We start from the raw sequence: 23,528 nt of genomic DNA, 5'->3' as shown, positions 1-23,528 counted from the left end.
TGCTATAATCTAAGGGTTGGCTGCTGGGTTAAAAAAATGAAGTTCTGAACCTTTATCCAAAGATCTAAACACCAATCGCTTAGGGAGCTGTAAGGTGCAGAAGCTCGTGTCTCTTGTCTAGGTTCGTGCCGCTGGCGTCCAGAAAGCCGGTGCTACTCATCAGTGACAACATCTAAAAGCCAATCAAGAACGCGCCACTGGTTTGGTTCTTGCATTGATTCGACACTCTGCATCACACCTGTTATGTCTACTACATCTACAATGACAAGTATGACTGTGCAGGGAGCTTCAATGGCGGCCATTAAAAATTGTATAAGATTAATTTGGCCAAATACCGCATTAGCAGGTTAATGTTGTTTAAGCTATCAAATGATTTATTACTTGTTTATGCTAATTAGCGGTACAAACATGAGCAAGACATCAAGAGATAGGAGATATTAAAGTCATGATTGGTTCACTACCCATGGTAGCCTGGCTCAACCAGGCATCCAAACCCGCGGTGAGCAGGATGGCCAGATGCAGTGACGCTTTGTTTGGTTGGTATTCCTCATGGACCAGGCCAGCTAGACATGATGATTGGTTGCCTAGATAGAAGAACACCAGCATTATTTTTTCACTGGGCACACTCGCTATTACGATTGCACAAGAACCGCGCGAGCCAGGCCCGCCGAGTGCGACCAAATTTCTCATATTCGGGGAGCCAGGCTGCCAGCCGGATTTGCATCGCAGGAGCTAGGCTCAGCATGTGGTACATCTAACCAAACATATCACTATGACCAACCTGGCTGAAGGGCGATGTGTTGGATCTGTTTTGGTTGACCTCGGTCACCAACAGAACCGTGAGAAAAAGGGGGCGATCTCACCCCGTGAGACTCGGAAACGGGGAAACAAACCCAGTCCAAGATTGCCGTGATCGGGAGGCAAACCTAAGCCTATTGGGCTCGGCCCTGGGCCTACAGTGCTTATAAATATGAGAGGATTAACCCTAGGGTTAGATATCTCATCATTTTCCACCACCACCGATCGCTCAGAGCGCTGGAAGGCTCAAAAGCTCGAGTTCCTCGCCCAGGGCAGTGCCGGTGGCGGCCTGAAGGCCGCCGCTACCCCGAGAGGACGCTCAAGGAGCGTCTGCGCTACGTCCCCAACAACGTTCACGCCATCGACGACGTGACGACTACACCGACCGTCACCGGCGCCATGGACACCACGACCGCCGGTATAGGACCGAACTTTATCATTCCGCACTAGTTCATGTACTAGGTGTAATCTACTTTGGATTAGTGATTCTGGTTAAGTAAGTTTGTTCTAAGTTTTAGTCGATCAATACTAACACTGATGCAGCAAATTAAACCAATCACACCGTAAGGATTAGAGATATTCATGCGTACAAAATACAGTTTAGGGCCTGTTTAGTTACCAAAAATTTTTGGGCAAGAATTTTTGGCAACTTTTACAACACTAATAAGGAGTATTAAACATAGACTAATTATAAAACTAATTACACGGATGGACGGAAAATCGTGAGGCAAGTTTATTAAGCCTAATTAATTCATCATTAGTGGTTGTTTACTGTTGCACGATATTGTCTGATCATTGCATAATTAGGTTCATTAGATTCGTCTCACGATTTTACCTAAGAGTTAAAAAAAACTCGGCCGGGTGGGGAAAGACCGCTCCACCGGTATTAGCTTAAGAAGAAGCCTTGGCTTCCCCGACCGAGAAAATCCCCGAACCCTGGCCCCGCCCTGACACTGGGAGACGTAACCCCTGGGAACTACCTGCCTGGGCCATGTAAGGGTCCTCAGGCCGACCTGGGTCGTCTCACAACCAGTGCTTTGGTACACGGGGCCAGCGAGGGGATTTTTTTACCCTCAGCCTGAAATTCGCTCCCACGGGGAGTCGAACTCAGGACCTGAGGGGTGCCGCCGGAGTGACTAACCAACTGGGCTAGCATCCTTTGGCGATTTTACCTAAGAGTTATGGAATAAGTTTTGTCAGTTATCCACATTTAATATTTCTAATTAGTGGTCAAACGTTCGAAGTTATACGCGCTTTCAGTTAGAACTTTCCTATCACCTACTTGTCGTCTGTGCAACTGGTCATGATATCACCAATACAAGGCGGATCTAAAATTTGGATTTATGGGGGAGGACTCGTTTTCCTCTTGTTCTTCCTTTTCTCTCTTTTTCTTTTTTTCCTCATTTTCATCTTCCTCATCTTGATTTAATGTAATCATCACCAATCCCCTAAAGCACCGATGTAAATAAATCTATGGCCACCCTAGAAAACGTCCCCTACTAAGTAGGGAAATCTTTGTGCACCCAAACAAACACACACAAATATCCACCTCCATCAAAATCAACGATCTACACTTCTTCCATGATGTGCTCATACCCATCTTCTTTGGATCATCCCGCACGTCATACCTCCACCCCGGCCATCCCTACTCCGTGCCTCGCGACGCGAGTACGATCCCCACCGGCGCCGATTTTGCCACACACGGACACACCGAAAAAAAAGAAACGAAGGGGCAGACCCGCAGCCCTCCCCGCGTCGCTCCCTCCCACTGCCGCTTCCCAGTGCCAATCCCCTCCCCACCAGCATGCTCGACGACGGGGATGGCGGCGTCGTGCTCGGCTCCCGCGTGACGGGCCGCCTCCAACATTCCGCCGCCGGCGAACGCCCACGCCCGCGTCCAGTGCCGCACAATGCCTGTGGACGCCGCGGCCAATGTTGCCCCCAGCACCCGCCGGACGGATCTCGGGGCGGCCTGTCCGGGACAGCGAGCCGACGCCGGATCTCGGAAGCCCGATCTCGGAAGCCGTCGCTGGGCGCATGGTCGGGAGGGGGTGGAGGAAGCCCGATCTCGGAAGCCGTCGCTGGGCACTTGGTCGAGAGCGCTTGGTCGCCGGTGGATCTGGGGGCGACCAGCGGGGGTCCAGCGACCGCTGCCGGATCTCGGGCCTTCAGGTCTTGAGCGCCGCCGCCGAGGTCTTGGCCGAGAGCGGGAGGGGGAGGAAGAGGCCGCCGGACGCTGCTGGGCAGGGCCCGAAGCCGAGCGGCCACTGTTGGGCGAGGCCGCGTGGGGCCGCCGCCGAGCGACGCTAGGCCGTGGCGGCTGGGGCGCGAAGCCCTCGAGTCCGGCTGGATTTGGAGGCTATGACCCTTTTCCGCGCCCCCAGGGATGCGCAGGCCGCCGATGTCGCGCCGGTGCCAGCGACTCGGCCAACGCCGCGGCGGTAGATCCTGCTAGCGAGGATGAGGAGGCGACGACCACCAACAAGGCATCAACTCTGCTTCTACAGTTCTACCTGGCATCCCGTCGCTAGACTAGCAGCACCGAAGGAAGCATCCCTGCCGGCTGAGCAACACCGAATGTGAGGCTCATTCCCTCCCATATTTTTACAATTTCAATTGATTCCCATGTTTTTATGAATGTATCTGTGCAATCAGAAATAAATGAAGGTAGCAAACAAATAGAAATTCATCATGTTTTATACACATGTCTGATTATTACACTTCTCTGCACAAATAAATGTTCATGTCATAATGTACAGTTGTGGTCCATTATATTTTTTATATATTGTTAATGGATTCTGCATATGGTACAAAGTGAGCACTGAATATTTGCCGACAAAATCCCTGTAAAACATGGAGATGATGAGGACTGTCCTTATCAAGAGATGGATACTGCTTGGAAGTTAGTGCTTGCTATTTCGCGTGCATTATATCATCGTTCTGTATTTTCATTGATGACTTCCTGCATTTCTGAAGTTTTTACGCAGGAGAAGCAGTGGGTTTTCTCGAGGTGCCTCCATCTACTGAGCCGGAGGTGCCTCCATATACTGAGGCGTTACAAGGTTTGTTTGCGCAGAATTTGCTGCCACATTTTGTTTCCTCGCTCAACGAAAGTACATATAGAAACCACACGGGTATGTTCATGTTGACTACATTACAGGCATCACCAGCATGGAAGATGAAAGTCTCAGATTGGCAGAGTTGCTGGAAACAAGGATCCGCACCTCGCCACTTTCAGTAAGAGAGATCTTCTATATTACTGTAGGTTTTGTAATTTGAATCGACAAATATGTGGTGAGCCGAGCCTTTTGAGGTAAGGGTACCTGCCGACCTGCCTCTTGTCTATTGCTCCGTACAAATATAGGCTTTGAAATATATGGTGCAGAAAAAAAGTATGCACTCCAAGCCTGAGAAAGGAGTGTTGAACTGGACTTCAGATAGTATGTAATTTTCTAGAGGAATGCTAATTACTTAGTCATTTTTCTGAAACACTAATCTGCACCATCATTACTGATCCGAAATTTGTTGACATAGGGAGGGAACAAGTTTCTGAGCTATTTCCAGTGCTGTATCAAGGCTTCAAGAGGAGGCTGCCTGTGTGAACAATTAGGTCTCGGTTTTGCTAAATATCTAAAAATGTGTAATATATTTATTCTGATGATGGCTGCTCTGTTGATATGTATGAAAAACAAATCAGTTTTAGTCTGCTTGAACAAGCCGTCATTAATTTGTTTGTGACATGTGCTAACTGTGATCTAATATGTTGTTTTGTGTATATCTGAAATTTATCCATGGCGTTAGCACGAACATCTTACTAGTGGTTGAAAATTGTAGGAGGGCTTTGGAGGCTCGATGGTCTGCAGGGGTAGGGGTCTGGAGGCCCCAAGACCCCTACCCCAGTGTTGAGAAGCATACAAGAGAGGAACACTGTTAGCCCACGCCCCATTCGTGGGGAACCAGCAAGCAGCAAAATTTTTATTGGAGCTCCCGGCGGTAGATTTCCTCGTGGAAGAGGCTCAGCCAAGTTAGAAGCTGGCCGGCCAAGACAACCAAACGGGCCGAAAACTCCAGCCTGAGTAGTAAAGCATGCGTGGTCCTATACTCCTGGTGCTTCCCATGTGGCATGTCTCTGCTTCAAATCGACAGTGCTCTGGTTTCCCTATTGCCTGAGGACGAAACTTGTTGACTTGTTGTCCTCCGAGGCGACTCCAACCATCTCTCTCACGCGTGTTGTGTTTCATTCCTTAGCGTTTATACATAGGCGGGTCCACATATTAAAAGCACCCAGCCTGTTTCGTCCTCGTCCACTCTCCACAGCCTTCCTCTCTCCCGGCGCCTCCTGCTAACCTCTGCGTCACTGTGTGGCATCGTGGGGATTGATCCTTGCGTACCCACCAGAGACAAGCTCGGATCTCGGCAGCAGGGCCTCGGGTTCCGGTGGCATGGAGCTTGATCTTGGGCTTGCCGGTTGATGATAGATAGAGGCGGTCAGGAGATCCATCCCCGTGGTGAGAAGCATCATTTGCCTCTGAGGATCTCGATTTGGTCAGCAGGGTGTTAGTGGACGATTCATCAGGCGGCTGAAGCTTGAGGTAGTCCTTTGGCTTACATGTCAACCCTCGCTTCCATGTCTGCGCATCTACTTTAGTAAGGATCGCCTCCACTGCAGCTTGGGTTTCAGTTCGTCGGTTGTCATGCCATTGCAGGGCAGCAGGGCTGCCCCTAGTCAGGTTCGGTTCTTTAATCTGATCTTGCATCTACTCCATCATCGTGCTGCACTGTGCATCCCATGCGCAGCTCCATCCAATTTATTCAGAAGTTCTAGCATGCCTCACGCTGCACCCTGCGTGGAGATCTCTTACTCTTGTTTTGTAAAAGGTAGTATATGATTCAATCTTCTCATCCTGGGGTCTGTAATTTTTATTGTAGATATTACAGGACATAGTTATGGAACTAGAGGATGTACCATTTCAATTCTTACGAGAAATTACAGATGGTTTCTCTGAGAAACAGATACTTGGTGAAGAAGCATTTGGAGTTGTTTACAAGGTAAGATTTGGGCATGATTGGCTTTTACAAACAAATATATTCACCATGAGTCAGGCCAAAATACACTATGTAGTGCTTGGAAACAATATGGAGTTACTGCGAAGTGGCCAACAAGCATACAGTAAATTTATATTTGAATCTGGATACCACCAAACAACAAACAAAACAGTGCCGAAACTTTCATTTCTTGCTTATATAATATATGATAAGTAGTATAGTGAAAATGGTCAACTTGTACTGATGAGTACTGACAACATATATTTGGCAGGGAGTAACTAAAAACGGTGATGAAGTTGCTGTGAAAAAACTTAAGCTTTGTGATGTCAACCTTGACTTTAAGAAGTTCCAAAATGAGTTCTATAACCTCACAAAACTTAAGCATCAAAACGTTGTACAGATTCTTGGCTATTGCTATGAAATAGAGAAAAAACCTTTTATCATGCCCGATGGAAGTAAGGTGTATGTTGATGAAACACATATAGCTCTCTGCTTCGAGTATTTGCACAAAGGGAGCATCGAAAAGCATCTTTCCGGTACTATGCAGCTTCATTTTTGGTATGTCTTGAAAGAAAATTGTTTATATTTTCATTTCATTAATAATCTTTTTGCTTGCTAATGCAAATGATTTTTATGAATTTGACTGGAACACGCGGTTCAAAATAATTAAGGGAATTTGTGAGGGTCTAAAGTATATTCATGATGAGTTGGAAGAACCTATCTACCACTTGGACCTAAAACCTGACAACATATTGCTAGATAAGGACATGGTGCCGAAGATTGCAGATTTTGGTTTGTCCAGAATCTTTGGTAATGAACTGGCACGGATCACACCAAATCCTTATGGGACATGGTAAGATTAATGCCTCAACAGAACACATCCTTTTTCTAATCCAACAAAACACTTGCTTTAAAAATCATTGCACGTGATGCCAGGCAGTGGGTACCAGCCACCGGAATACATTGACAAAGGTGAAATCTCAGGAAAGTTTGACATATTCAGCTTGGGTGTTGTGATTATAAAGATAGTGTCAGGATCCAAGGGCTACCCCAATTGTCTTGATCAAGTGAGAAATGATATCTCTTTTAACAGTAACATCTTTTAATTTAATACTATGTCATATTTATACTGTAGTGGTATCGGCTCAGCTTGACTTTCTCTTTATTAGGTCCAAAGAGACTGGAGGACTAGGTTGCAGGCAACATGTACAGATGATTTGTTTGAAGCATATTGCCACCAAGTAGACACATGCATTCAGATAGCATTGAGCTGTGTGGAGACAGATAGCTTTAGAAGGCCTGATGTAGTGACAATCACTGAGAAGCTGAATGAGACTGAAATTGACGTTGGCCAGGTAGTTAATATCATTTGTAGAGGCATACAATGGATATCTAGGATTGAAATTTAACTTACTACAGGCACAATCATGTGTTCGTTTCACTTAGTTATGTCTTTCAAGCATATTAGGAATTGATTGTCAACAATGTTGATCCCTCCATGATTGATGAGCTTAAGAACATAAATCTGGTTTTGAATCCTCTAAAACTGATATTGATTATGTTAAATCATATTATTCACAGGATGAAATCTCAACTCTGTTATAGTTTATATTATCTTTTGTTTGAAATCAGAAACTATATTGTCATATTTTCGTGTAGAAACTGGATAATCGGCACATGGGACAACAACTCTTGATTAGTTTCTTTTAGGTACTAAATAATTTGGTAATAAGTTACAGTTGCATGGCAAATTTATTGTGTAACCTAGGCCCATATTACATTGTGTGTTGACAAATAGAAAAATTAAAATTTGAGCGCTTTTTAAACACAATTCCTCAAATCCAATATATTTTCCATTTTATGATTCATCATCATCAAACTTTGACCTCCAATTTATAAATAATGACTGAGGTTAACAATGCAATACTATCAATACTGATATTGCCTGAAAATTCATGAAAATTGTATTTCCAGTTATTATTTGAATTACAGATTTCAAAGAAATTGTTTGTCCTAATGTTGACCATGGGAAGTCGTTTTTGTGACTTTACTTGAATTGTCTAGTTTATTGACAAAACTAACTGGAATCTTGTAGCTTCCCGAAAAAGGATGTCACAGAACTGTTTCCAAAATGACAATGCATAATAGACAAATAGAGAAGCGAACATAATCAACGGATATCACTGATCAACACCAGAATAATATTTTGAGGTCAGACCCTAGTTGCAATGAGCTGAAACTTCACGATGCATTGGAAACATCATCAGATATAGTAGAAGAACACATTGTAGGGAGGACAGAAAAAAAGAGAGAAAGTAATGGCCTCTTTGCTTGAGGCCATGTCAGAAAAGATCGTCATCCTTCCTATACATGGTATTGGAGGCATTAGCAAGACAACTTTTGCAAGACTGATTTATAATGATCCAAAGTTTAATTGTTATTCTCAGGTATGGGTCCATGTGTCCCAGAGATTTGACTCGAATAAGATTTATAAATCTATAATTTTACAGTTATCTGGAAAAGAGGGCCTGGCTAATGAATGTAAGATGATACATAGTCGCCTCAAGAAACTACTTTGTGGCAAGAAGATTCTGATTGTTTTAGATGACCTATGGGAGGATAATCAGTTCCTATTACTGGAGTTGAAGGATATGTTATATCATGATGACAGCAACATAACTATTTTAGTAACAACACGCAGTGAACTTATTGCGGAGAGAATCTGTACTAACCTTCAACCACACAAGATATTACCCTTGACAAATAACATGTGCTGGGATTTAATAAAACAAAGAAGTGGTTTCAAAGATAGAAATGACAAAGAACAACTCATGGGTATTGGATGGGAGATTGCTAAGAAGTGTGGTGGTGTGGCTTTAGCAGCTCTATCTCTTGGGTTCACTTTACGGCCCATGAATTTTCATGAATGGATGAAAGTGAAGGACAGTGATATCTGGAATGAACCTGTTTCAAAGGATTTATTTTTGCCAAATCATGTTCTTGCATCCTTGATGTTAAGTTATAGCTATATGTCTCCATGCTTGAAGCCATGTTTTACCTACTGTGCAACCTTTCCAAAAGGTCACAATATAGTTAAAGATGATCTTATTTACCAATGGATTGCTTTGGATTTCGTCAAGCCAACAAAACTACTCTCGAATATGGAGCTTTGTGAAAGATATATTGTGCAGCTCCTAGGATTGTCTTTTTTTCAACAACCAGTGTCACCTAAGGTGTGTCATTTCTACATATCAATACAACATTCGAATTTTTCTTACTTCTTGAATCAATTGAAAAGAAATGTATAGATGTAACTTTTGGTAAATCCATGCTGACAACATATGCGGTACATTGGATTGGAACAACCACAACCACTTAACACAATAATGTAGCTGTAGTTTATATTTATTAAAAAGTAAGTAGTGGTGAAGAGCTAATATTTTGAAAAAATAGTATCTTTAATCACAGAGCAATGAAGAAAAACTTTAGAGAAACACTACTAGAAAACAAGCTATCAGGCCAACCTAAATATACCGCTAGGGTCTAGTTCCTAGCAGTAAATTTGGAGTGGATGGAAGACTATGGAGGCCTTTAGTATCGGGTGGTAACTTAAACCGGTACTAAAGGGTCTACATGGGGACTAGGTGGTAATACCACCCGGTACTAATGTATTGCCTTTACCGGTTCGTGTTACCACCCTACTAAAGGGTCCTCCATAGGTTCAAAAGGAAAGCATCTCTCTCCCAATCACAACTGCTGTGTAGGTGAGATGGTAAGCCCGAGAGCTACCAAGTTCGAGTCCTAAGCACCGCACGCACGCGTATTTCTGTGAAAAATCATGCGTGTGTGTATTCTCCGAGATTTGAAATATTATTTTGATGTTTTACGCTTTGGTACCAACCAGTACTAAAGGAACTTTTAGTACTAGGTGCATGACCTGATACTAATGATCTAGATTTTTAGTCTGGGTTGCTCAGTATCTGTTGCGGAACCGGTACTAATGGACTGTTTCTTGTAGTGAAATCCCATAGAGGCTGACACAATAGACACATTGTAGCCAGAATATATTATACTACATCAAGTCTCAAATAAATGATGTTTTTATTTTTAGGTTTGTTTAGAGTCAACAATTTCAAACTCATTATAATGAAAAGGCAGAGTAAACTTGTCTTAAAAATTAATTTTATTAAAGTATACATTTTGGGTTATCGGGGCATTGTCCATACATGAGGGAAATAATTTAGAATTTTTCCATTTAAAAATACATTATAATAAAAAGTAGTAGTAAAAGATTGAATTGATTGACTCCAAACAATTACCAGTTCTCTGTGACTGTAAGGAGTAGTTTAAGTTGGATAATTGAGGAGTGTAATGTGTGGATTCATTTCTGTTTCCTTTAGAATACAATGTAAATAATCTATACTCTTTTTATATGTTAACAATGTGGTGGAACATAAGATTTTCTATTTTACCCAGAGGCACCAATATGTCGCTATTGCAAAGAGGGTCATCCGAAACAATCTTGCAAACCTTAGGCATTCCAGTTGTTGAATAAGAGATGGATCTATTGTTTCCCTCGGATATAAACTATGTATCATGTCTCACATAGTTTTTGTTGGCACCCTCTAATATAAAAAAGTTCAAACCCAAAAGATCTAACTTTGAGAGATAAAAATTGCAACAGATAGAAAAATAGGATAAAAATTAAAATATTGATGTGTAAAACCATGATCCAATAATGTTTAGTTTTTGGCCCGTATCGGTCCATATGTTCCGTTTTGGTGGAATTTGTCACATAGATGAGGGGATGACTGGAGCTCGAGTCCCAGGGTCATAGTAGGGAAACTTTAAATATGGCATGCACAATTTAGGGCCAGTTGTCCTCCTAATATTATGTGGGGAGCATTTTAATGGTTATATGTTTTGTTTTGTTTTCTCTAATTTCATATATTTCTATGTTTCTATAGTATGTCTATTTTTTCATAATGCTAGAGGTGGGTAATTTACAAGCAAATATTAAGGGTTACTTTAGCTATTTTTTAACAATGAAAGAGCTGACTGCTTTTTTTAAGATGAAAAAAAAACTCAACGTGCGAGGGGCAAAGCGGCCCCCGAGCATTAATATAAGAAGAAGACCTCTCACGCAGGCCGAAAAAACCCCCGAACCTCTGCCCCACCCTTACACAGAGGCACCGTAACCCATACCGTAACCCGAGTGAGAGCAGGCCGGGGTGAGCCGGGGCCTATTTCCATGTGCTTTGGCGTGTACGCAGGTGAGGGGATTTTTTTAACCACAGCCTGAAATTCGCTCCCACCGGGAGTCGAACCCAGAACCTGAGGAGTGCTAGTCAGGCCACCTAACCAATCCAGCTAGGCACCCTTTCGCCTAAAATGAAAAACAAAATGGATCGAAGTATATCATATTGATGGCCGGCAATTATGTTTTTTCATATGAGAATTTCTCTGATTTATCCTTTCTCTAGCATGTCTCGTGAGGACTAATTAATGCAGACATATACACACATGCACACTCACAACTATAGACACGACTACATTCCAGCTCTTTGAGCATCTCGGATAGCCAAAGGATGTCGGGCCAGTTGGTTCCGGCAGTCCGGCGGCATGCCGCAGGTTGTGGATTCGATCCCCGGAAGGGGCGAATTTTCGCCTGCGTGTAAAAGAACTCCCTCGCCTGCTCCATGTCCAAAGCACTGTGGAGCCCGGCCTAACTCACAAGGCGACGGGCCTCATGTATGGCTGGGGCAGGGGTTCGGGGTTTTCTTGGCCTGCTGTGAGATCGACGGGCCTCGTGTACGGCTGGGGCAGGGGATCGGGGGTTTTCTTGGCCTGCTGTGAGAATGCTATTTTACCTCTCAAACAATGCCGTGGGGGTGGTCTTACCCCAGCAGGTCAAGTTTTTTGAGCATCTCGGATAGATTCAACCAGCAGCCCTTGAGATTGATGAAAGCATACTGGTGCGTCACCGTTAACGAGCGTGTCGCATACCACTAAAAGAATAGTACTATTTATTATTGGAATAAATTCTGGAAAGTGCAAAAAATCAAACCGAGTCTAAGTAGACAGGTTGGAACACATGGAACATATCTAACTAAGCTAAGCTGAGTACAATGGAGTCTTCAATTATAATAATAAGATTGTTTCTTATTCTAATTCGTTGTATAGTTCTCTAGGAAAAAATTTGTGGAATTGTCTTGGTATACCCATGGGCTTTTGATGTATATCGTCTTGTTATATAATTTAAGTAGAATCGAGAAAACCTAATACTTGCTAGGATGTACATTTGATGCAGACTTCTGAAGCGTACTATAAACAAGCTACATTTTTTACCATGCACGATCTGGTGCATGACTTGGCAATTTCACTCCTTGGCAACAACATTCTGGATCAGAGCAAACAAGGTAAAACTAGGGGAAGCAGCGGCCAATATGCATTGCTTAGGGATTGTAGCAGGTCTCTGGAGTTATGCTTGACTTCACGTGCAAGGCTAATAGCACTGCGTTTTCTCGACGGTTGCAGAAGCAAACTAAGTGGTACTGCATTTGCACCTGCTAGGTCCCTGCGAGTATTGGATTTAAGCGAGTGCTACATACAGAGCTTGCCAGATTCCATTGGCAAACTTCAGCAGTTGAGGTATCTTATTGCTCCGAATATCGAGGATGAAATTGTTCCAGAATGTATCACAAAACTCTCGAATTTGATTTATCTCAATCTTCAAGGATCTAATATTATGGCCCTACCAGAGTCAATTGGAGAACTAGAAAGGTTGTTGCATCTTGATTTATCACACTGTTTCAGAATGCATGAATTACCAGACTCATTCAGGACTCTAGAAAAATTGGCGCATCTGGATTTGTCAAATACCTTTGTTATTTCAGGATTATCAGAATCATTGCAGTGCTTGAGCCGATTGGAGCATGTGAACTTATCACGGTGTGGATGGATTGGATACAGGGTAAGAAAAATATGCGACCTCACAGGATTATCAGAATCATTGCAATATTTGAATTTATCAAATGTATTTGTCTGCTATGTTGAATTACAACAAGTCCTGGTCAATCTCACTAAACTCAGGTATTTAAATTTAAATTTACAACGTGACCTGGACAACGAACTAGTTGAAGCTGAGTTTGACAGTTTATTTGAGTGCGCTGAGTTTGACAGTTTACTTGAGTGCGTCTGTAGCCTATCCAATCTAGAGTACCTTAATTTAGCTAGGCAGTATAATCTGCGTACTATACCTGAAAGCATTGGGAAGCTCAGAATGCTAAATACACTAGACCTTTCGTATTGCGAGAATCTACAGAGGCTGCCAGCTAGCGTATCTGCAATTAATAGTCTGAGGTTTCTAAATGTAAGCGGTTGCTCCAAACTAGATAAGTCCACTCTACCTCAGAATAAGAATAGTACAACAGTCTTGTTACCACATTTTGTAGTCCATGCTGGTGATGGTGAATCCAGCAGCAATCTTTATGAGCTCGAGGATAAACATCTATCCTTGTTGGTTATAAGCAGGCTTGAAAATGTGAAGTCTGCAGAAGAGGCTATGAGAATAAAATTGGTGGAAAAGCAGAGTATTATAAAGCTAGAATTGGCATGGACTAGGGATGCTAGGAGATTTGCAGACGATAGGGGAGTTTTATCAGAACTGATGCCACCAGACACACTAGAATTCTAGAAATATTAACGCTAAACGGTTATAATAGCATTAGCTTTCCATCCTGGATGATGAGCATTGCTACTTATCTACCTCGCCTGAGAGATGTTACCCTGCGGGACTTGCCCAGATGCAACGTCCTACCACCACTTGGTCAGTTAGAAAACCTCAGGTGGCTGAAGATCAGCAGAATGGACAGCATTACGGGTACATAAGAGCATTTCCTCAACTTGAGGAGTTTTCCCTATCCCATATGGATTGCCTGGAGGAGTGGAACACATCATACTCCATTGGTGAGGATGGTTTGTATGAGCTTGCGTGCCCAAAACTCAGGCGGTTCAGGATAAAACGCTGCCCCTTGTTGAGGTTCAAAGCACGCTCACCTCTAGGTAAGGGCGACTTGTTCATAGATGGTAGTGACCAAGCACTACTATCGTCATGGGAGAACAGAGGTCACGTCCATGCTTCCTCTGCTGCAACCAAAAAGCTTTACGTTGAATGCTGTGAGGCGCCTCTGCATCATTGGAACTTGCTGCGCCACCTCCCTGGCCTCATGCACTTAGATATTACTGGCTGCAGTGATCTCACATGCAGCTCAACAGATTTGCTTCAATACATCTCCTCGCTGGAGACTCTTACTGTAAAAGATTGCAAAAATGGCACTGTGGGGCTGCCGGAGACTTTGGGAGAACTTACCTCCCTCAAGGAACTCAAAGTACTCAACTGCAATGGCATCAAAACTCTACCAGAGAGCATACAACAACTCAGATTCCTCCGACTGCTGACAATTAATGGCTGTCCTGAACTAGTTCAGTGGTGCAAATCAGAGGAGAATAAGATGAAGCTCGCTCATATCAAACAAATAGTACGTGCCCTGCCAATCTGTTCATTATAATGTTCTTTATTTGCATTGGCTACTCCTTTTTGTCATCTTAGCACACATCGGGTCTATTCTTTTTTACATATCTTAGAGTTCACTATTGCAGTAATGTATATATTTCTAATATATTTTCCTTCCTTTTCTCAAAAGAAAAAAGGTTGCCTTGTTTTCTTTTACAAACAAAAGAAAACATAAAAGGATGGATTGATGAAATTTTGATCAATAGTATAGACAAATAATTAGTTTTTTCTAGATTATTTAAAGATTCACTTATCTGCGAATTTCAACACAGCAGTAAGAAAGGTGTTCAACTATCGAACACGCAAACTCTAGCAATGACAATACAGTTTTTAAAAACACTAGCAAACTATCGAACGATTGGCTTATTTTCTTTCAATGATTGGCTTTTCAGAGATTGGATGGTTGTATTTTGTTTACCGACAAAATATTGGATATTTTGTTTTCCAACAACAATTGGATGATTATTTTTTGTTTTTCAACAAACGATCCAGTTGTTTGGCGGCATCGCGGGAACAAAAACTACAGGTATGCTGCCAAAACAGTTTCCAAAAATTGGTCTTGCTGGCTTCCAACCTGTTCGTCCACAATCATAATGTCGCTTCAGAACAAAGGTAACGTTGTTTCTTTTCAGAACAATGGTGGATTTCCTAAGCCACAAGATGATGACGGCAAATATGAACGTGATTCAAAGCAATGGGGGTAAATAATTTCGTCCTAGTATTGAAGTGCCAAGTATGCCTGCTCATTTGTTACTTATTGTCGACGTTTCCTTGATTCTCCTTTTGCAGAAAAGACATTAAGCTGTCAAGAGATTTTGAATCGTTAACGGCAAAGGATGAAAAGAGTGGTGCAGGTGAGGCAGGTCATGCCGCACACCAACTGGACCTGCCAGCACAGCAATTCAGCCTGGAAAGCTGGATCGGCTCTACTACGCCAGGAACCATCAGAACGATTGGGTTGGACGGTGGTTTTTTCTTTTTCGATGAACAATTCGGTTGTTTGGCGTCGGCGCGGGAACAAAAACTTGAGGTACGCTGCCAAAACAGTTTCCAAAAATTGGTCTTGCCTGCTGGCTTCAAACCAGCTCGTCCACCTTATTAAAAAAAATCCGGCTTGTCCACAATCATGATGACGCTTCAGAACAAACGTAACTTTGTTTCTTTTCAGAACAAAGTTGGATTTTCTAAGGCGCAAGATGATTGCAGCGAATATGAACGTGACACTCCAAAGCATTGGGGGTAAATTAAAGAATTTCATCCTAGTATAGAAGTGCCATGTATGCCTGCTCATTTGTTACTAGCCTATCAACATGTGCTTCTGCATAGTCTAATTAAAATTAATTTAAAAATAAGGCATACAACTAACAATTATAATTATCTATCTCACTCACTCTTTCATCTGTTAAATATTCCAACACATACTCTAAAATATATATTTATCATTATATAGTTGCAATAGATTTCATTTTACACCATACCTCAAGATGTTTGGTATATATGTAATTGAACTATTTATTTATGAATTGGTATTCATCATACATGAATGCATAGTGACACATATCATGCACATTATTTTCATATAAATGATACGGTAGCGCTTGTAACACCCCAAGTATCACGCAACCCTGAGAGGTCACACAACTACACGATTAAATGATAAAATTAAAATTTCAGCAGCATATACCTATAAACAAGCACGACACGGAAGCCACAAAAGATAGATGTATAAGAAAAGTGTGATACTCTGACAGAACAACTATATCTTTAATAACATTAGCAAGGGTTTTCTACCATCTCTCGGATTCAGGACAAACCATCTTAGCATTATGGGATCTTGTAAAAGAGTAGGATGTGCAACTAACCTATTTTCCCATGCTCTCTTCAAAGGACAACCTAGGGAGGGAAAAATAAGAGTGAGATTGAATAATCTCAGCAAGCAAACTGCTTTAACAAGCTATTTAAACCACATCAGATTAATTACTCATTTAATATCGCAATAAGAATAGAATAGCCCTCGCATATCCGCTTCTTTCTCTAAGAATTAGGTGGTCATGGTATGGAAACATAGCATTAGTTTGTAATGAGTTACTCCTGATGAATAGTTTATGATCCTAATAGAACAACAAAAAGTCACTCACAAAAGCCATAACATATAGGTTGCCTTAACAATCGGGAAAAATTAAAGTAGCATAAATGTAGATCATATCCCATAACCAAATAAAATAACATATAAAGAAATTGAAGGGCTTATAAATTGCATGGAAGGAAAAAAATAAATAATATCTCCACGATCCCTTTAGCCAAACCATAACTCACCTCACAAGGAAAAGTATCACTTCTCATGTTAGTTTCAATGCAACTACATGAAACCAATATCCAAGTACCCATACAGCCCACATATAGTATATCCAAAGTCCGATAAGCCATAACGCAATGTGAGATATAATTATTCATAGTATATCACAATGTACTTCATCACATCCAACCCTCAAAACCATATAGAAATGCATATGAATGTACATGAACTCCTACCTTCATACCCATCAAGGTATGAAGCTGCATCTCTATGCCAAACCAATGATGTATGCACATGGATGCATATGAACTCCTGCCTTCATACCCAACAAGGTATGAAGCTGCATCGTTATGCCAAATAAACGATGCTATACCGATACGGTTGGAACCATAGGTTCACGGCATAACTCCATATGCCAATACAATGCAATGCAACATGATGCAATGCCATAAGATAAATGCCATATTCAAATAATATACAAATACCATGTACTCCATATCTAAATACCATGTACTCCATGATGGAAAAAGAGAATAGTCCATGATAATTAATGTAGAGAGATACAAGCAGTGCTTCTGTAACATAAATAGTGTCAATCATGAATAAATAATATAATTTCACATATGCCAAATATCAACCAAATAGTTAATCATATCGCCATATATATATATATATATATATATATATATATATATATATATATAATCTTAAGAAAATAGGATAGCATGTAGCCATGAGTGAATTAAACATAGAGAAAAACTCTAATTTCATAATCCAAGCTCCAAAGCATATCTATCATATCCAAGAAAGAAAAATAATGTTTCTAAATAGAGCTAGTCAACCCAAAGTTCAATTCTTATATTTTAACACATATACCAAAGAATAGTAGGAAACTGCTTCGAGCCTTATTCGTAATCCAAACTCCAATTTACCCAATGTATGATAGCACTAGGAAATATAAGTAGCATAATCACCACAGAGGTTATCGTAGATTAAGATTAATATAACCTCTACTATAACCAGCCCACTCATTAGTAAACTGCCAAGCATTTCATAAATCTTACTCACGGGAAAACATGACATAGAATATAAATTACTAAGTATATATCACATGTAAATAATTTATCAACGTCAACCATAATATGAAAACCATCATCCAACAAACATTTTATGCATATAGGCACTCATGTTAAAGTAGTCAAGAAAATACTCACCATATAGCTACATTGGTTAGAAAGAAAAACATATTCACACCTTTCCCAATAGCTATGGAAGTCATGTATAACTTTTTAGATGACCACAAAATAGAGAAACATAAATATTCACATTGAACCCATAGAATATATATCAACCCAATTAGAACATGGTTAAATAGATCATATTATATTAGTTGTGGTTTTGAATTTTAAAGTGAAGGTAGAATAAATAACAAGTTAAAGCAAGTAGCAACCACCGCTATGTTTACTTGCCACCGATGAAGGGATGACCGCTTTAGGCGCGATCCGGAGTACTACCACCTGTTTGGACATTACAAGATTAGATAATGACTCATACCAACAAGTATTTTTGGTAAGTGTGCTCCTACATGCTCTCCCAATCCAACATCCCACCCATGAAGCAAAAGAGGCCTAAGTTAAGTGCAGCACTGCGGCTTCTCTTTTTTGTATCTTTTAATTTACAAAAGATATGATAGTAAAAGAATACATTATTGGAATCTACAGATAAAGATCTAAAACTTTCATGGAGGATCTTCATTTTTATTGTGGCTTTAAGATGATCAAATCTGCAGCTAAAACAGAACTTTAAATCTGTCCCGAAATCAGGACAACAAGCGTAAATAATTATGTATCTCCACATCCGTATGTCCAAATATTATGAAATTTCACCAGAAGGTAGAGAACTCCATAACCTCCAACTTTGGTACTATGAACTTTTGCTAAAAGAGTCAATAAGATGGCCTAAAGAAGGGCTCAACCTTAACTTAAATTTCTGCTAACAAAACAGAGAGGCTGATTTTATAAAATCTAAAACTGAAGCTATACTTATCCTAAAAATACAATCTTTACAAATCTGGAAAGGTAATTAAAAGTACTATGAGTAAGGTTGAAAAGTCTAATTATGCCTTTAAGGTTTTTATAAACCTCCTTGTTCCAGCCCTGTCTAGATTTTCGTCAGAAAAAGACAGCTAGCTCAGAAAATCCATATCTATCAAATCTCTTGGGTTCAAATCACGAAATTTGATCAGCTACTATATCTGAATGTTCCATACAACTTTGTAATTCATTCCAAAAACCAGTTCGGCCTCCAAGTGCCCCGAAATCCTCTCTCAACACTGCTACAGTAACTGCGAATCTGAAATCCAAGGAAGCCACCCAAAAGTCCTCTCTCTCACCCCTAAACCACTTAATCCCCAACCTAAACTCGCACAAAAACATCTAATTTCAGAATGGAGGATGGAATCCCACTAATCTTGGTTACCCCCAAAACCTAGGGCCACAAGAAGGGAGGGGGAAAGACAAATCGACCCCCAAGATGCACTCCTTCGAGCTCCTCTTGATCTCCTCATTCCGTTTTGCTACTCTCCTCCAAGGATTGGGTGTTGCAGCGGGGAAGGTGGGGCAGCCATGGAGGATGAGGAAGAAGAAAACGAGAGAGGGAGCAGAGGGGGTGCACGGGAGGAAGGAGAGGCCGTGGGAGAGGGAGGAAGCACGAGTGGAGGGAGTGGACTGGTTTGGCCTTGGCCCCCTCTAAAAACCTCTTTTTTTTTCTTTGTTTTTGTATTGCAGCGCTATTCTACACCCAGGTGTAGAATGCTATTCCCCTTCTTCTACAATTAGCAAAAATAATAGTTAAATTACTGAACTAAATTTACCAAGTTACTGAACATTGTTCAGTAATAGCTCGCCGGTTACTAAATTACTAAAAAATTGTTCAGTACTTTTGGTCAGTTTAGCTATAGGTGTAGAATAAACTGCTATACCTAAGGTGTAGATTAACACATGGGTAAATAATATAAAAAATAATAATAAAGAAATAGTAATTAAGAATTTTATATTGGTACACTTAATATATTTTTTTATAATTATATAATTTAGATTAAGATTTACAGGTTACTTTAACTTTTAATAATAACATAATTAGATAATTTCTATACAAATTTAGGGGGTTATTTACATTATATTTATAAAGGCGTAGGTGGGTAATTTACATGGAGATTAGGGTGTTATTTTATATTTTTTATAATAGCAGAGTTGGGTAATTTAGATACATATGTTTAGGAGGGTTGCTTTTGTCTACTTTCATAATGGCATAGGTAAGTAATTTATTAGGAAAGATAACAAATTCAATGATGACTGTTATGATTAGAGTTATCAGATTGATGGCCAGATATTTCTGATTTTTATTAAAATTTCTAATATTTCTTTTTTTCAGTGCTCACCTAAAATGATTAGAATTATCAGATTGATGGCCAGATATTTCTGATTTTTATTAGAATTTCTAATATTTCTTTTTTTCAGTGCTCACCTAGAATTCTATGTGGCTTCCGGTGGAGGTTTTAAATGAGACTCCAATTAATAATAATAACATTATCAATATTTTCTTAATTCTCCTTTTGCAGGGAAGTCCTTAAGTTGTCAAGAGATTTTGAATCGTTAACGACACTGGATGAAAACAACAGTGCAAGTGAGGTAGGCCACGATGCCAGCACACTGGAGGACCTGCCAGCGCAGCAATTCAGCCTGGGAAGCTGGATCGGCTCTTCTACTACACCAGGAACCAGCAGAACCCAGAGGTGACGCAAGCCTGCAGCCGTGCGGGTCCGTCGCAAGGGAGGCATGGCGAGACCCTGCAGGCTTATGCCTCATACGCTGCCTGTCGCTGGTCCGTCCACCTCTGTTACCGGTGTCTTTGGATTCTCCTTCTGCACACCTCACCAGCAGGATCTCCAACACTACCCGCTTTGTCATCAGTCTACAGTGCCCTACGATGCATGCCACCTAGCGCTCCTGGCTCCATGTACACACCTTCACGGCCACCGCTCATCCGCACCTGCCTCTGCCGTCGACGGCAAGGGCAAAGGATGAAAACCAAGCAGCAAATGAAAGGTATAAAACGTTACTTCCGAAAAAAGCACAACATAATAACATGTTGCCAACTTCTAAATTGTTGTCAGACGCGTTTATAGAGTTCAGATAAAAATAACGTCTAACATGAACTACACTGAGAAAAGAAAAGCTACAAATAACTGCACATATCAATTGAATAATCTTGTTCCCGGAAGTCAAACTACTGTTATAAAATGCTACTGTTTGCATTTTTCAAAGCGTTGCAATGTCCTCCATTGTTTTACCTCTTTGCTTCCTTTTAGATCTTCTCCGGGTATTAGTAGAAAACCATAGTTGCCTTTTTGTGGATATTATTTTTAAGTCAAAACTCTTTTTGACACTCCAAGGCGTGGTTCTGCTGCAGGATAATATCATAACACCTGATAAGGTCGTGGCATGGCAGCAATTTGACTCGAACCCATCCACATTTAGCTTGGAAACACTTGGCCACATCAATGTCGATGGCACGGCCAGGTCAAGGCTCAAATCATTTTGGCCTCTCGGTAATAATAAATCGTTGACCATATGTAGCAGCGACGACAAAGTAATGTTCTGGTCATTGGGGGGACAGTGGCCATGCCCCTAGACAATTATGGATTGAGGACTGCAGTGATCTCACAAGCAGCTCAGAGGAAAAACTTGAAGGTCCCTAACCTTAAAATAACTTTGGGAACATGTCTCTGGATCGGAGGTGTCGGATGAGGCCTTGCAAGCTAAGAAGAAAACCAGAAACGATGAGAATACGAAGCAGAAGCCACAAGAATAAGTCAGAACAAGACCACGATGGCAAGCAAGGATGACATTGATGATGCACCAAGAAATAAAAAGGAGGCCTCTTATATATGTTTTGTGTGCTTCTGAGTTTCTTTTGTTTATCTATCATTTTTTATTATGTTTAGTTTATGGTTGTCACTCATTTCTCTTTTGGTTTCTAGAAGCATCTCAAGTGAACCATGTCTAATTACTTGTAAGGGAGCATCGATCCTAGCAGAATACAATCCTACCCACGTGCTAGCTCCCCACTAGCCCACTAGGCTCAGGTCCGCTAGAGCCCACAAAAACCAAGCCTAGGTCTACGTCGACCAAAAAGATTAGTCTCACGTATGAGGGCTTCCTCACCTTGTATGTTATGCTACCGACCATTAATTTTTAATGTGAGATTAAACCTAACAGAAAACACCACATGCACACCAGATGGCATATGCAGATAGATAAAGTAAATTAAGTAGAACCAGGTCAATCACCGGGGAGGGGGTGGATGGTGGGGGATAGGCAGTTCAAAGGGTCCCACGTGGGGCTGCCTGCCTTCCCCATAAAGAAATAACCATTACAGAGTGAACAAGAGCATCTGGATTTGGCCTGCTGCCACCACCAGATTTAGTGGCCTTTGACTATAGGCGGAGGATGATTGGTCCTAATGACCTCATGTTCCATCAAAAGAAATATTAGAAAAATAGTTAGTGAGTAAACTGCACCAGAAAAGATGTATTTTGTGTTGGTTTTGTTTTTGTTTGACCTCTGTCAACAACAGAAACAACAAAAAAAAGAGGGATATCTCATCCCGTGAGTTTAGGGATCGGTTCCCAGCAACCAATCCGCGATTGCCTTGATCGGGAGGCAATCCTAAGCCCATTGGGCTCGGCCTTGGGCCTACAGTCACTAGTAGAAAACAAGACAAAGGTCCACTCTAAAAGTACCGGTATGAAGATGAACCGGTACCTATGCTAGCATAGGTACCGGTTCATCTTCATACCGGTACTTTTGGGGTTGATGGAATCTATGGATGAGCCTTAGGTACCGGTTGGTAACACCAACCGGTACCTAAGGCTCACCATAGGTACCGAGTAGTAACTTTTACATTAGTACCGGGTGGTACCATCAACCGGTACCTATGGATGAGCCTTAGGTACCGGTTGGTGTAACCAACCGGTACCTAAGGCTCATCCAAGGGTTACTTCAAAAGAAAAATATCTCTCTTCCCATCACAAGTGATGTGTAGGTGAGATGGTAAGAAAGGTGCACGTGACGCAAGAAGTCACAAGTTCGAATCCCAGCCACCACCGCATGCAAATTTTTGACAAAAATGAATGCCATTGGTACCGGTTGTGTTACCCGGTGCTAAAGCCAAGAGCCTTTGGTCTCGGTTGCGGGGTACCGGTTGGAAAAACCGGTACCTAAGGCCCTATTCAACCGGTGCCTAAGGGCCTTTTTCCAGTAGTGAGTGCTTATAAATAAGATGGGGTTGACCCCAGGATTAGTAACCTAATCATTTCCACCATCCACCGATCAATCAGAGCACTGGAAGGCTGAGAAGCGTGAGCACCACCCCCGGGGCAGTGCCGGTGGCGTCCTGAAGGCCGCTGCTACCCCGAGAGGACGCTCAAGGAGCGTCTGTGCTACGTCCCTGACGCCGTTCACGCCATCGACGATGTCACGCCTACACCTACTTCCACCAGCGCCATGGACGCCGCTACCGCTGGTATAGACCGAACATTTGATTCCGCATTAATTAATGTACTAGGAATGATCTACTTTGAATTAGTGATCCTGGTTAATCAAGTCAGTGCTAGGTTTTGTTAGTTTTAATCCTAACAATTGGTATCAGTCACCTATGCTAATCCAGTATTGATCTCCTAGACAAACCATCAATTTTTAGGTTCAGTTTCTGGAGTAGATCCATCTGTGCATGAGCCTTTTTCATGTTTTT

At 41.5% G+C, this 23,528-nt stretch overlaps 1 protein-coding gene across 15 annotated transcripts; it reads left to right on the top strand.

Annotated features, from left to right (window-relative positions):
* Nucleotides 1-2,477: 2,477 nt before the first annotated feature.
* On the top strand, nt 2,478-21,877 carry LOC120685399 (putative disease resistance protein RGA3). 15 transcript variants are annotated; one of them, XR_005679545.1, is made up of 15 exons: nt 2,510-3,377; nt 3,775-3,860; nt 3,959-5,528; nt 5,737-5,847; nt 6,116-6,402; nt 6,501-6,697; nt 6,785-6,911; nt 7,014-7,199; nt 12,155-14,384; nt 14,812-14,945; nt 15,052-15,119; nt 15,209-15,449; nt 15,588-15,658; nt 20,335-20,821; nt 21,186-21,829. XR_005679545.1 is itself a non-coding variant. In XM_039967298.1 (9 exons), exons 7-9 carry the CDS (start codon nt 8,163-8,165, stop codon nt 12,438-12,440), a joined length of 1,047 nt encoding a protein of 348 aa, XP_039823232.1. In that variant the 5' UTR covers nt 4,626-5,390; nt 5,468-5,528; nt 5,728-5,847; nt 6,116-6,697; nt 6,781-6,911; nt 7,014-7,199; nt 7,940-8,162; the 3' UTR covers nt 12,441-12,556. The 15 variants fall into 15 exon arrangements, 4 of the variants coding, with proteins under 4 accessions (XP_039823232.1, XP_039823233.1, XP_039823234.1 ...); XR_005679544.1 differs by having other exon boundaries at nt 5,728-5,847; XR_005679539.1 differs by lacking the exons at nt 20,335-20,821; nt 21,186-21,829 and adding an exon at nt 7,940-9,077 and having other exon boundaries at nt 2,506-3,377; nt 3,959-5,390; nt 5,468-5,528; ... (2 more) ...; nt 6,781-6,911; nt 15,588-15,871.
* Nucleotides 21,878-23,528: the final 1,651 nt, after the last annotated feature.

Source organism: Panicum virgatum, chromosome 8N (assembly GCF_016808335.1).
Source record: "Panicum virgatum strain AP13 chromosome 8N, P.virgatum_v5, whole genome shotgun sequence".
In the NCBI taxonomy this organism is placed as follows: domain Eukaryota; kingdom Viridiplantae; phylum Streptophyta; class Magnoliopsida; order Poales; family Poaceae; genus Panicum; species Panicum virgatum.
Note: the sequence above shows the minus strand (reverse complement) of the source record. Positions and strands in the feature narration are given on the sequence as shown.

Excerpts from the sequence above, each read along its gene's own strand:
- LOC120685399 (XM_039967298.1), top strand. The coding sequence starts at position 8,163 with ATGGCCTCTTTGCTTGAGGCCATGTCAGAAAAGATCGTCATCCTTCCT. Across the intron at positions 9,078-12,154 it reads AACAACCAGTGTCACCTAAG|ACTTCTGAAGCGTACTATAA; the intron begins GTGTGTCATTTC and ends CATTTGATGCAG. Across the intron at positions 12,264-12,417 it reads TCTGGATCAGAGCAAACAAG|GTCCCTGCGAGTATTGGATT; the intron begins GTAAAACTAGGG and ends TGCACCTGCTAG.